Source organism: Carica papaya, chromosome 1, assembly GCF_054855325.1.
Source record: "Carica papaya isolate Zhongbai chromosome 1, ASM5485532v1, whole genome shotgun sequence".
NCBI lineage: Eukaryota > Viridiplantae > Streptophyta > Magnoliopsida > Brassicales > Caricaceae > Carica > Carica papaya.
In genome coordinates this window covers 22,516,429-22,531,954 of record NC_142309.1, presented here as the reverse complement: position 1 = coordinate 22,531,954, position 15,526 = coordinate 22,516,429, and the positions used below count along the sequence as shown (strand labels likewise).

At 34.5% G+C, this 15,526-nt stretch overlaps 1 protein-coding gene across 1 annotated transcript; it reads left to right on the top strand.

Annotated features, from left to right (window-relative positions):
- Positions 1-11,731: 11,731 nt before the first annotated feature.
- LOC110818886 (Tetratricopeptide repeat (TPR)-like superfamily protein) lies at positions 11,732-14,677 on the top strand. Its single transcript, XM_022047908.2, has one exon. The coding sequence runs from the start codon at positions 11,778-11,780 to the stop codon at positions 14,058-14,060; it is 2,283 nt and encodes a 760-aa protein (XP_021903600.1). The 5' UTR covers positions 11,732-11,777; the 3' UTR covers positions 14,061-14,677.
- The last annotated feature ends 849 nt before the right edge of the window (positions 14,678-15,526 follow it).

Genomic DNA, 15,526 nt, shown 5'->3' with positions numbered 1-15,526 from the left:
TCACAAAACACAAGATATTTGATTATTAAGACTCAATTTACCATAACAGAGAATAGAGTGAGGGATTCTTAGTGGGATCAGTGTTTCGAAACGCTGTGCTACCCATTACGCCTCCTAGCGAGCCTTGGATTTCTTGAAATTTCTCTACAGGAATCAAAATACTCGTTATGTACCTAAAAACACCCCAAAAATTTAAAATCGGTGTTGAAAATTCTTTTTGGTCAATTTTAGGGCTATAATACGGCGGCACTGTCGTGCTCTGGCGCCGGCTCTGCCGCCGATAATGGTGGATCGGCTCAGCCTGGTCAGTTTTGACCGGTTTAACATGTATCCCTGCAAGAAAACATGTTGGGAAGCCTTAGTTGGCTAGAAAAACAGAAAAAATTGAACCTACTAGTGGGGGGATTTCTGGGTGCGGTGGCTCTGCCAGTTCTCTTTCGCTGTTGGAGTTTCTCCTTCGACTATTCTACATAGAAAGAGACGGCGAACACAATGATCAAAAGAGCGTATGAAACAGAAAACCGAAAGGGGCTCAACGGAGGGGTTTTAGGGTTTTGGCCGTAGCGCCTATGTCAGGCTTTGCTCGCATTTTTTGGCTCACCCGCCATCTTTTTTGCTCCGATATGTTCATAGGAAGACTCAGAATCGAATTCTAATGGGAAGGAAATTTTTTTATTTTTTTTGGCGATCCACGGTGACTCCAGTGCGGCAGCGGCTGGGGGCCAGTCTTTTCCTCCGGTAGTGGGGCTGGCGGCTGGGGTTAAGGTCTCCTGTGAAGAGGACTTTAAATACCCTCTCCTCCTCGATTTGAGCCGTCTATTTGCGTTGATGTAGAGCGAGGAGGACCGTTCGATGGTTTCTCATTTATTCTGATGGTGTGGGCAAATCCATCTTGTTCGTTTGATCATATATAAAGAAAGAAGGCATTTGGACCATTCATGTGCGCGAGATGAGATTTGTGCCATCATATTGCTGGGCACACGGATTGCTCGCGTGGTGCCGATGTCAGCAGGGCTACCACGCGGCGTGCTTCGGTTCACCAGGGTTGCTGCCTGGCCCGTCCTACGTGGCCAATTTTTTTTTTTTGTATTTTACCCTCTTATTTTTAATTTTCTTTCAAAAATACCCTCCAAATTCAAATTTTCACCACTTGTTTTCCAAAATTTCTTTCAATTTGATCCATATTTTATTTTTCTCAAAAAAATCAATAAAATTAATTATTAAAATAAAAAAAAAATTAATTATTAAAATATTTTTTATAACTAAATAAAGAAAAATCATCTCAGGCTAATTTTCGGACCCAGGTATTACAGATAACGGTTAAGAGTGGCTTAGAATCGGAAAATAAAGTGAACGGAAAGAAAAAACTCACCTGCTGGCGTCGGTGGCAACGACGACTGGTCTTTTTCTTCGACGATTGGTTCACTTTCTAGTCATCCCTCTTCTTCTTCTCCAATTTTCCTTAGCGACTAGGTTTTGGGGGTTTGGGTGGAGAGGTTTAAATACTTTTCCACTTTCGATCTGGGCCATCCGTTCGAGACTGTGTGGTCTAATCTCCGCCGTCATACGTATCTTATTTGGGAAATGAATCAGAGCCATCCGATTGAAGGTATGTGGACCGTTCGATCATGCTTGAAGGGAAAACATATCTGAGTCGTTCGTGCATTCAGGGGTGAATACGGGCCATTGGATTAGTTGGCACGTGGATTGCCCACATGGAACGCGTATCCGCATGTCTGCCACACAGTGCACAACGACTGGTCGTGCTGCTAACGTGGTCGTCCGACATGGCCATTTTTTTCTCTTTTTGCACTTTTACCCCAGTTTTCAAATTTTTATTTTCAAATAGGTCATTCCTTATTTTCAGTTTTCCCTCAACTTTTGAAAATTATTTTTAAATACATCCAAAATATATATTTCTTCAAAAATTCTAAAAAAAATAAAAATAAAAATTCTAAAATTATTATTAATATAAATTTAGTCATCCCGAGCCTAAATTCTGAGATTGAAGTGTTACACTAAAAATATTAATAATAATCAAAATAATAATAATAATCAAAATAATTACTTATTATGAAAAGTGCAAAATAATGAAAAAAAAAATTCATTTTGGACCATTTTAAAACAAATTTTGAAAATCAGTAGCCTTACTGGATATATTAGGAAATGGTGGACGGACCAGGTACATAGAAAATTCTACCGTGAACGTTGCCTCATACCGGATGGGGTATCGATGATTAGTATTTTGGCGCTCATGCCGGATGTGGTGTGGGGACGGCCCGTTTCACCCTCATATCGGATGGGGTATTGAGGGATGGTATTTTGGTACTCATACTGGTCGTGCTGCTAATGTGGTCGTTCGACATGGCCATTTTTTCTCTTTTTGCACTTTTACCCCAGTTTTCAAATTTTTATTTTCAAATAGGTTATTCCTTATTTTCAGTTTGCCCCCAACTTTTGAAAATTATTTTTAAATACATCCAAAATGCATATTTCTTCAAAAATTCTAAAAAAAATAAAAACAAAATTTTTTAAATTATTATTAATATAAATTTAGTCATCACGAGCCTAAATTCTGATATCGAAGTCTTACAATAAAAATATTAATAATAATCAAAATAATAATAATAATAATAATAATTACTTATGACGAAAGTGCAAAATAATGAAAAAAAAAATCATTTTGGACCATTTTAAAATAAATTTCGAAAATCAGGGTTAATCTGTAAATAAAGGGGGATTCGTTTGGAAAGAACTTGGAAAATCGGGGTCACTTCGTAAATTAAAGAAGACGGGCCACGTAGGATAGCCACGTCAGCAGCACGACAAATCAGGACGCATCGCGTGGCAAGTGTATCAGCAGGCCCTCCACGCGGGAAGCCACGTTGGCGATCCGCGTGCTCGAGGGATCGAACAACTCGAATACATTTCTGCTCGCACAAACGGCTAGATCTCGATCTCACTTAGATTCAAACGAGCAGCCCTAATCACCCACGTGATGGATCAAATAGTGTGCAATCGATGTCTCTAATTCACAGGGTTGATCAATCGGACAGTCTGAAATGTGTAAGGGAGGAGAATCCAGGATGCTCTAAATAAGCAAGATCAGACGGCTTCTGTTGATCCACGCTGGCCTGAATGGACGACCCAAATTGAAGGCAAATAAGTATTTAAACCTCTTATTCGGTCGACCTCCCAAACCTTAGCCGCTAGGTCGAGTGGAGAATAAAACGAAACAGACGCCAGAGGGAGCTCAATCACTAAAAGGACGACGACACTGTCATGCCAGAAACCGAAAACAATGCTAATAAGCGTGATTTTTCTCCATTCTTCCTATTTTTTCTATCTTAAACCATTTAAACTATCCTTGATGCAGAATAACCCAAGAAAACCAATAAACAGAGAGAGAGCAAATGATGGAGCTCGGCTGTGTCGCTGTGCCAGAAATCGAACCAATATTGGTAAGACCGAAATTTTCCTCCTTTCTTCGTAAAACACTCTTTTTTCCATGTTTTAAGCTAATCCCCATCATGAACCTACCAGATTCGACTTGGCTGAGAGAGAGGAGCGCTGAAGAAGGAGAACCAAACAATGGAACTTGGTTACCGTCGTGCTGGAACCCCAAATTGACCCCGGTGACTTTCCTCTACTTTTTTTCACTGCCCTTTACATGTTTCCACACAATTTGGATGCGTGTTTCCTAATTCCACCAGAGAACTCAAGAAATCCAAGAGTTGGGAGCCGCCACGAATCGTAGTTGGGAGAGGTGGTGTTTTGGTCTCTGACCCAATGTAAGAATCCCTTAACCTTTTTCCTGTTACAGTTAAATCAAAGTTTAATAGATAATAAACAATGACTCTAAATAGTTTTGTGATTCCTTGATAATTAAATACATGTTGTCAATAGAGTCGTTTAAACGATTATTTATGTTCGCCACTAGTTTTATTTTGTGCTATCTATTCGTTATTTTTGTCTCTATTCTTATCTTATTGTATTTATTATTTTTATTTTTATTTTATTTTCGTATTTTCTTGGTTATTTACTTATTTTGTAATCGTATGTTTTTTTTTATTGGTCTAACTTATTTTCATTCTTATCTCATTATTGGTCTAACTAATAATTACTTTGTAGTAGTTTTTTCGTTTTAAGTTCTAAACATTCCTTTAGCCCATATTTGAGTATTTTAAGTAAACATATAAGAAACGTAATCTCTAAAATCTTTAATTCTCCTGCGCTATAATAATTTTAATATCACTATATTATTATAATAGGATTAAATGCTCGAAATCCTTGATGGAGATTTGAACCTTTACATATAATCTTTATTCAATTAGTATATCTTCTAAACTTTTAAAATCAGCATTGATTTTTAAGTTAATGAATTTACTGTTTTAAATAATCTTTAATAATTTCATATACTTTTTAAATTGTAGTAATCACATAGCCATTATTTAATATAAAAAATAGATCTTTTTTTATTATATTAAAATACAAAAGTGATTGTGGTATTGAATAATTTTAATGATGGTATATTTTAAAAACCTCGAATTTTTAATTTTTTAAAAAAATATAAAAATTACGTCATTTAATTAAAATTTGAGTATATTTTAAAATGTTAAGCCTAATGAATTTAGGATTCTTTTATCAAAATCTTAGGAATCATAAAAATTAAACTTTATATTATAAAAATTAGATAGGAAATAGATATAAAGAGATTGAAAAAAAAAAAATAAGAGATAAGATTATTTACTAACATTAACTTTATATTCCATTCAAATATGTTATATTATTATTTAATTTATATAATTAATTAATTAATTAATATATATATAATCATATTATTAACTTTTAATGCAAATCAAGTTGCTTATATATTTAATGGTCAATAAATAATTTTTTATAATTATCTATAAATGAATAAAAACAAAAACATCTAAATATGTTTAATTATAATTCATTTATATTATATTATGATGGATATTATATATATTATTTAATAGATGAGTTTACGAAATTATAAAAACAATTAGGGATATAACACGGGACATATTGGCGCGTCATTAAAAAGACTTAGCAATTATTAACCCATTCTGGGTGGATAACAATCCCAGGAACAAAGACAATAATTACTGTTTGAACCAGTCTGAATACAGTTTCCAGCTGCCTTTACGTTTATTTTGACGCAGTTCTGTTGACACGTGGCAGGATCACAGCTCCCGCCGCCGTCAAATCCAGAACGACACTGTTCTTGTCCTTCTCCTTGATGCAGCATCAACATCCCTGAAAGTAATTACAAATTATTTTAAAAGTGAAAACTATGAACGATCCGTAGATCATAATTTTTTTTTTCAAAAATTAAATTTAAAAACATTATAAAATAAATTATCAAACTGAAAAGACAATAAATTCCATCACATTAATCGAATAATTATAAGTAATACCTAAGAAAATGAGAAAGAAGAGACCAAAAGAAAGCTTTGCCATTTCTCCCAGCCAAGAAAAATATATAATTGAGCAATAATTCTGTAAATTATATAGTAGGTAGCTGATATTATTTTTTTGGCTACAATCTCGTGTATTTAAAGATTCATATAACATTGAAAAATCCTTTTGAATTAATTAAAAATATTTTGTTATCAATGCGTGTCTGATTAATTTTGTATGATATGATATAGAAATAAATGGTGGATTTTTATGGTAATTAAGGAAACAAAATATCATTTTTTTTTCATATACCAAAGTGTATATGTGTAATATTATTTCATTTATGGTATCAAAGTATGTAGATTTCCTAGTAGAAAATCGGATGTAATATTATTTCATTTATGATATTAAAGTGTGTAGATTTCCTAACATAATTAGTAGAAAATCAGAAGTACCCGTGCTAATAAATAAAAAAATGACATATGAATATTCAACCATAAATTGAACGGAAATTTAAAATTTGAACCTATTAAATATAGATATTATATTAACTACGAGTATCACTTTTTTCAGGTATTTGGGTTGAATTTAAATTGAAATTTAAATATTGGCCACGAATTAAAATCTGAATGACCACTAGACAAAAGCTTGTTAATTTAGTTGAAATTATTATTCGCCGTTGTATTTTCATCGATGCACATGTCAAAGTATGCATCTTTTGCAATATATTTACGATAAAATTATTGTATCATATCGTAGTAACTGAAGAAAGAAAAAAAAAAGAGAAACGACGTCGTTTTGAGAGGGCAGGTGAGGTATAAATAGGAGACGTGAAAGAAGGAAAAAAGAAAAGAGAAAACATAGAAGAGAGGGAGAGGGGAGGAAAAAGAAAGAGAAAAGAGAAAACAAAGAAGAAAGAGAGCAGGGAGGGAAAAGAAGGTTCGAGAGAGAGAGAGAGGAGTCGGAGCGGAGAGGAACGAGAAGGGAGAGAGAAGAATAAAGAGGACGGTGACAGTGCGATCGGCGGAAGGAAGGAAGATGGAAATGGGAGGTACGGTATTTTTAAGTTTCCTGTTAGTTGATGTGGATTTAAAAATTTGTTGTAGGTGGAGGAGCTGTGTGAATGTGAGTGGAGGCATATGGAGGAGGTTAGACCGCAGAAGGAAAGAGAGGAAAAAATGTGGCGTAGAAGAGAGTTCGGTGAGGGAGAGGTGCGGTCGGGCGTGAGCGAGGGCGTATGGAAGAGGTTAGGCTGCAGGAGGAGAGAAAGAAAGGAGCGCGGTGTGTGTGAGTGCGGTCTGTGAGGGAGAGAAGCTGTTGTGTTTGAGTGAGGGTGTATGGAGGAGGCTAGGCTGCGGGAGGAGAGAAAGGAAGGAATGCGGTGTATGTGAGTGCAGTCTGTGAGGGAGAGGAGTTGTTGTGTGTGAGTGAGGGCATATGGAGGAGGCTAGGCCGCGGGAAAAGGGGAAAGAATATGTGTAGGGTGTGAGTGAGGTTCATGAGAGAGAGGAGGTGTTGTGTGAGTATGAATGGAGGTTTACAGAGGGGACCACGGGAGGAGAGTGAGGTGATTTCGGGATTTGAGAGTGAAGTATCTAGAGTAGGTTGTGGAGGGGGACAGAATAAGAGATTTGGTGAGTGAGGTAAATATGTGTAAGGGAGGAAGTAGTGCTTGTCGATGTAGGAAGTTTAGGAGGAGGAAAGAAAGGCCGTAAATTGTGGGAATAAAGTGTCGGAATAGAGGTGTGGGGGGTGTATTTGTGTAGGATAAGGGGATGTGTGGGGTAGTTGTGTGGTGTGAGGGCATGGGTTGTATATAGGTTGGTATAACTGCTGTAAATTTGGTAATTGGCAAGGGAACGTTACAAGTGTGGGTGTGTTAAGTGTTAGTGCGTGTTTTATGGGGAGACGAATTTAGTTTAGGTACACAGGTTAAAAGTATAAGAAAGCTTCAAGGCAAGGTGGGGAAATAAGGACATGATGATATTGTGTTGAGTCGGTAGCATCGGGGGATGCCGATATTGGTTCCTAGGAAAAGTAAGTTGATCGCCGATGGTGGCGATGATTGGGAGACTCCGACGGGAATGGATTTGGTCGCCGATATTGGTGACGGTAAAGGACGGTATCTGTGTGTGTGTGTGTGTGTGTGGCCTATTAAGGGTCGAGAGATAAGCGGTTTATTGGTGGTTGCCGATACATGTGACGGGTGTGAATATTTGTATGCTTGGGGTAACATTGGGGGATGGTCACACATGGTATGCATGATATTTAGGATACCGGAGTACGTTTTAGTCCTGCGTAGTCGCATAATGATAACAAGATAGGTTTAGGTTGGGTGATGGGGTACATATAGAATACTGGGTTTCATATTTGTGCATATCATAATTGTAATTTAATTTTTACTGTACTGAGTTATATGAACTCACCATCTATTGTTCACAGACGATGTAGGAATGGAGTCGGGATCGGAGTTGCTGGTTTCCGAGCCTAGCGTATAGAGCAACAGAATAAGGATCTTTATGGATATAATTGAATGTGTAAAAGTTGGTAGTGGAGTTGATAATATGTTTGTTGGTAGTACATACGGTTGTATTTCACGTGATGTTACATGTATGATTGTCGGTCTATCTTAACTCGGAATCATAGATTGTGATGGTGTTTTTATATGCATGTCTGACTTGAAATGAAATTTGTGTATTTAATCATGGATTTATTGTAAACTACGCCATTAGAAATAAAAAAAAAACGGGGCGTTACACATATATATAAGTTAGATAACTTAACTATACATTCTCTCACAAACTTTTATCAATTAAATTTATTTATTTTTTCATTACTTTTACAATTTTAAATTTTACTAATTTTGTTATATTTAAAACTATTAGTTTTAATTTATATTGTAATAACCAAAGAATTAATAGCCCAATTAAGTAAATATTGTTAGGTTTTAATCAACCGTGTGAGTTTAATGTGATTTTTATTGTGTATAAAAGACTACCAATTTAATTGTGTCTATTTAAAAGTTATATGTTAATGTCAAACAAATATTAAGTTTTAATGCATCAAATAAAATATAAATATTTTTATGTGTATAGATTAAAAATATTATTTCTGATTTTATGATGTGTTAAATTAAAAATAATAAAAATTTAATGATATAAATAGTATGTTATAATTGTCATTCTATTACCAAAAAAAAGATAATGTGAGAACATGTATTGATTTGGAAGATCTACTGCGGGAAGTGCAGATTTCTTCAATTATAGATTTAGATATGCATCCATTTCAGATATTAAGTTTTAATTATAAATATTTTTATGTATAGAGATTAAATGTATTGTCTATGATTTTATATATGTTACATTAAAAATAATAAAAATTTAATGATACAAATAGTCAGTTATAGTTCCCAAATACATATAAACTTTTTTTTTATTATGTCATTCATTTACAAAAAAAAAAAAGATATTATGAAAACACGTATCGATTTAAAAAATTTATCACAAAACGTGTAGATTTATTATGCTATGGATTCATGTACGTTTTCGTTTCAAATACAATATATTTGATTTGATATGAACATGATTATTTACATTTAAATTTATTTTATAAAATTTCTATAAATATAAATTAATCTGACTTATGTCAATTATTAACCACTTAATAATTCAAAATGACTTGAGTAATTGAAGTTTGAAGTTCTTAAGATTTTACTCTGAGTTGTGATTTTAACTAATCAAACTTATTTTTTTTTATTAATAACACAGACAATAAGTTATAGAAATAAAGAACGTGGCCAACCACAGTTAAAATATTGGACGCAATAACCCACGACGTTGAGAGCACATTTGTTGGCAGGCCGTAGGGTCACACTTTCCTTTACCAGGTGCTGCTTCAATTTCGTGACACATTTCTTGTGCTTTTATTTCTCCAGTCATTTATAACCAATAATTATTTAAACACTTAATTATATATGGATGAATGCGAAATTATCAACAATGAATTGAAGGCAATAGGGTGAGACACAGATAATTTAATTCAAGATAATTATAGTCTTCAATTAAAGAAATTAATTAGAGATGAAATCTAAAATTACTGCCTAGGAAGGTGAGGAGGAGGAAGAAGAAGAAGATGCTGCAAGAAAGCTTAGCCATCTCTAACACTGTTGATATCTTGTTCAGCAGATCTCTAACAATAACCATATATATATATATATTAGGTGGTGATATCCATTTATCATTATTATTATTATGCATACCTTATTGGAAATTCCAGCCGTAAATAGATAGAAAATCTGAAACGTAATGAAATTTTAGATATGGGTCAAACTCGAATAACCAATTAGCAAGAGCTTAATGAATTATAATTATCCACCTTTTAGATTGGATTATAATACTGTTTGTATTTAGTTATTTTACAAAAATATGTAAAAAATTTTTTATTTTACTCTTAAAAATTATTTCAAGAAAATATAATTTTTATCTTTTAAACTATTTAAATAAAAGCGAAAAGAATATTGATAAATTATTAATTATCTTTTAAATCATATATATCTATTTTTAATTAAATAAATTATTAATAAATTGATAATTAATAATTAACAAATTATTCGATTTTTTAATGTAATTTTTATTTTAATTAAAATGTATTTTTATTATAAAAGCTCCCCAAACTCTCAATTTCGTTTTCTAAAAAAATATTACAAAACAGATGAAAAAATGAAACTGACTTAAGATTTCTCTAAAAAAATATTTACATTCATTATGTGTCAATTACAATAAATATAAGATTTATGTAAAATATGTTTTAAATATTAAGAACAAGGCCAAGTGCAATCACAATGGTATCGATCAATGAAATCTTGAATGCAATTTCCAATCCCACTTCGACGTCGAAAGCACTCGTTTTGACAGATTACAGGATCACATCTTCTTTTATCGAGTGTTGGCATAATCTCATGACACATTTCTTGTCCTTCTATTTCTCGAACTATCAATACAAGTATGATCATCACAAAAATATATAATTTACAAAAAAGATACAAATGTAAAATAGGTTTAATTATATATATTAAGTATTTTTAATTCAAATGACATAATATTTTTAAAAAATAAATTAGAATAAATATTAAAAAACGTGTTAGAATTATACATAGACAATAAATAGAAGAAGAAGACAGTGATAATGTTGAAATTTGATTTTGAGATAACTATATGTCAACTGGTTCAAGAGACTTACAAATAAATAAATAAATATATATATATATATAATTATTACCTGAGAAGATGAGGAGAAGAAGGAAAAGGATGCAAGAAAGTTTGTTAGACATTTGTAAGATATTGAATTAGGATCTCTTTCGCTTTAGCTGAATCTCTAACAATGACTGTATATCATTCTTCTTGGCTTACAGGGGATGGGAGATATATGTATGTATATGTGTGTGTGTGTGTGTGTGTCTGCATACATGTAAATATATATATATAGGGGTTTTAGGCTTGATGAGGTTATACTCAAGGAATGTGCTATGGAAGTTGGAAAGTGAAAAGAATCTTAAAAGTTATCGTGAAGACTGAAAAAAGGAATCAGGCAAGAAAGTTAGCAGCTGCAGCACTTGTATTAGACGAGGTTTTTGGGTGGATATATATATATAAAACATGCAACACACACACACACCCACCCACACACACACACACACACACACACACATATATATATGTATGTAAAATATTAACCTTCAGGGTCAAATTGCCAAAAGAACTGGCCTTGATTTATAATGTAGTTTCAGCATTTGAACCTTTTTTTTTTTTTTGACAGAAGTAGCTAATTTTCTCCTTAATTTTTATAATTTTGTGTATTTAATTATATCTCCATGTGTATTTAATCAAGGGACTTTCTATTTTTTGTTTTAAATATTTTTGTACAGTTAAGAAATAGTTATAATTTATTATAATTTTCAATTAGTTATTAGTAAAAAAATGTGACACACAATCAATTATTAATTAGTTTAATAATTAATACTCTCCTTTATTTATAAGAGATTTTGAATCAAAATCGAACTGTATTTTTGTATTTATTTTCATTTAAATGTATTATAATTAATGTATATATTTTACTTAATTAATAAATATAGATATAATTTATTAAAAAAATACCACACATTTAAATTTATTGCAAAAATGTAAAACAAAGCCCGAGTCTTGTATTCCAAAGAAATTATTTACCAAAACAAAGAACAGCCCAATCCAAACTCTATATATAAAAATATTTATATACTTCAATAATATTATAATTATATTGGTACCAAAACTTCATGGGGAAGGTCAACTGACACCATTACATGAAAATAATGATCCATGCAAATTTTGCCACGCGTGATGTCACATCCAGTCATACGCGCGTGCTGCATCTCTATCCGAAACTTCAGCGGCAGCAATCTTCTATCGCTTCCCAGTTCAACTGGGGAAGCCAACGATCTTTTCAGCAGAGTGCGCGTGCCTTCCATGCGCGGGCATCTCCGAGATGCTCTATCGTTGTTCTACACAGCGCCAATCCAGTTTCAGTCTCGAGCAGTCTATGCCAGTCTCCTCCATGAATGCGCTCGCCATGGAGACCTCGAGCAAGGTCGACGCTTACATCAACACATGGTGCTTTCCCGAAAGCCTTATGGATGGCTTGACGTCTTTGTCAGCAACCATCTCATCAATATGTACGCTAAATGCGGCGACTTGCATTGTGCACACCAGGTTTTCGACGAAATGCCTAGCAGAAATGTCGTCTCTTGGACTGCTTTAATATCGGGTTACGCTCAGAGAGGCTTCGGAGACGAGTGCTTCCGTCTCTTTTCGTGCATGTTGATGCAATATCGGCCTAACGAGTTTGCTTTCGCGAGCGTGTTGAGTTCATGTCGATACGTGCATGGCAAACAGGTTCATGGGCTGGCAGTGAAAATGGCGTTGGATACCTCTATTTACGTAGCGAATGCTCTCGTTAGTTTGTATGGTAAGAGTTTTGGAGCCGGTGGGGATGATGATGGTGCTGTAGATGACGCTTGGGCAGTGTTTGAGGCCATGGAGTTCAGAAATCTGATCTCTTGGAATTCGATGGTTGAAGCATTTCAGTTTTGCAAATTTGGGACCCGAGCCATCGATCTTTTTACTGTAATGCATCGGGAAGGAACTGGGTTTGATCGTGCCACACTGCTTAGTGTCTCTTCTGCTCTGTGCGGAAGCAATGACATTGGGGTTGATTCAGGCCTGAAATTCTGTTTTCAACTGCACAGTCTCAGTGTCAAAACAGGGTTTTCAATGGAAGTCGGGGTGGCAACTGCATTCATAAAGGCTTACTCGTTTCTTGGAGGAGATGCTGCTGACTGTTACAGGCTCTTCACAGAGACAAGCTGTTGTGCCGATATCATTTCTTGGACAGGTATTATAACAGCATTTGCAGAGCAGAACCCAGAAATGGCTATGTTCCTCTTTGGTCAGTCGCAAAGAGAGGGGCTGGCTCCAGACTGGTATACCTTTTCAATCATCTTAAAAGCTTGTGCGGCCCTTGTGACTGAACTGCATGCTTCAGCAGTTCATTCACAAGTAATTAAATATGGTTTTGCGGGTGACACAGTGCTGCAAAATGCTTTGATCCACGCCTATTCTAGGTGCGGCTCCATTATTATGTCCGCGCAGGTGTTTGATGAAATGGAGTCACGAGATGTTGTATCTTGGAACTCAATACTCAAGGCCTATGCTTTACATGGCCAAGCTAATGAGGCTTTGCTGCTATTTTCACGAATGAATGTCAAGCCTGATCCCACCACCTTTGTTTCCCTTCTTTCAGCTTGCAGCCATTCTGGAATGGTGGAAGAAGCAATCAAAATCTTTGACTCAATGTTCGAGAATTATGGAGTTTTACCCCAACTAGACCACTATGCTTGTTTGGTTGATGCTTTGGGCCGAGCTGGGCGTGTTCCCGAGGCTGAAAAACTTATAAAGAAAATGCCAATGGAAGCAGATTCTGTCATTTGGAGTGCACTGCTTGGTTCATGTAGGAAGTATGGAGAGACACAGTTAGCCAAGTTAGCTGCAGACAAGCTGAAGGAGTTGGAACCCGACAATTCATTAAGTTATGTGCAAATGTCAAACATATATTGCTTAGGTGGTAATTTCGACAAAGCAGGGCAGGCGAGAAAAGAAATGAAGGGATCTAGAGTGAAAAAGGAACCTGGTTTAAGCTGGATTGAGATTGGTAATCATGTTCATGAGTTCGCCTCGGGAGGAAGACATCATTCACAAAAAGAAGCTATCTACACCAAGCTTGAAAAACTAATTGGACAGTTAAAGGAAATGGGTTATGTACCAGAAACAAACTTGGCTTTGCATGACATAGAGGAGGAACACAAGGAAGAACAATTATTCTATCACAGTGAGAAGCTGGCTTTGGCATTTGCCATAATGAATGAAGGCAGTTTGCGTTGCAATAAGGGTTTAATACGAATAATGAAGAATATTCGAATCTGTGTTGACTGCCATAACTTCATGAAGTTAGCATCAGATCTTCTTGGAAAGGAAATTGTGGTGAGAGACTCGAATCGCTTTCACCATTTTAAAGATAGGCTATGTTCTTGCAATGATTATTGGTAACAAACTAGCAGAAAAGACAGCAATCGGGTTCACCTGTTCTCTTCAGCAGTGTTTGTCATCCCCACAGTAATTGCATGAAAGCAATAAGTGAACCAAGCTTGAGTAGCATTCTGATGGAGTAGCACATCATTGTTAGTGAAAGTTCCATGCAAAATTCACTTGCCTCTGAGCCCTGGGTCAGGATGCTGGATTCATTGCTTTCTGATGCAAGGAAACATGATGATCAAAGATTATCTGTTTCATGATCAGTTTCGGATTGAAATTATGTCTAAACCCTCTTCTTGCTCAAGCATTAAATTTGGAAAATTGATTTATTTGAAGGAGTGAATATGCTTTGGTTAAAAGTGGCCTGAAAGCCTGAAACTGAGAACTAGCGAACTTCCTGGAAGCAAGAAGTTCTTGAGAGAACTGATTCAAACAGGAAAATGGGTCAGATTCTACTGATGAGAACCTGATGATCAGATTCTAATAGCTGAAATTGCTGGAGGCATGATGTTGTGGGTGAATCATACTAGCACCCTCTTTAACTTGTTTGAATCCGTAGGAGTTGAAGCTAAGTTTCATTGGGCTTTGATTCGAGGCTGATTAATAAAAACACTTCTCTAAGATTCTCTTTCTTTATTTGAAAAACAGTTCTAAATGGTGAAAATATTTAACCCTTAAAACATAAAGATTGAGTTTTTATATACTGAGACCTTTTTTTTTTATTTTTTCTGAATAAATTTAAAAATATATTTCTCTAATTAGCCTTATGCATTCTTTATTTCTTTAGTTACTTACTAGCTGGAATGATAATCCATCACCTGCTACCCTTTTCAACCGGCTTCACCAATAATCCATAACCTGCGATAATACTCAGCCCACGACTAATCATCAAAATCCTAAATTTTTCATGAAATCTTTCATTAAAATTCAAATAAGTCCATAAAAGAGAGACTCTTCTGGTACATATTTTTAATATGTATACTATTTGAAAAATTGCAATGATGTTGACAATTTAAGGGGAAGCATTAAAAGACTATTACTATCAATAAATAGTTAATAGTTTTTAACAAACCATATTTTGAAAAAGCAAAAATTTACTTAGAGAAAGCATATTATAAGTGATTTAATACTTTTTAAACAAAGATAGATTTACAATAATTAGAACCAAAAACAATAGAGCTAGAGACCAAAATTAAGAAAGGACCAAAGGCTAATTGCAACTTAGATGCACAAACCAGATTCTCACAAAGAACCCAATGCATTGTTTTCTTAGTGGGTGCTTATTATACCAATAATTATCCCAATATCCATTCCGCATACCAGTTTTATTCAAATAGAGTTTTCAGTTTGATGGTATGCTTAAAAATTATTGCTTTAAATTGACAAGCATTTAATCGATCAACATTCTAAATAAAAAAATTAAAAAGAATAAATTTGAAACAAGAACTGAATACGAAATTATTAGCCATGGAGATCAAAAC

Coding starts and splice junctions, on each gene's coding strand:
- LOC110818886 (XM_022047908.2), top strand. CDS start 11,778: ATGCAAATTTTGCCACGCGTGATGTCACATCCAGTCATACGCGCGTGC.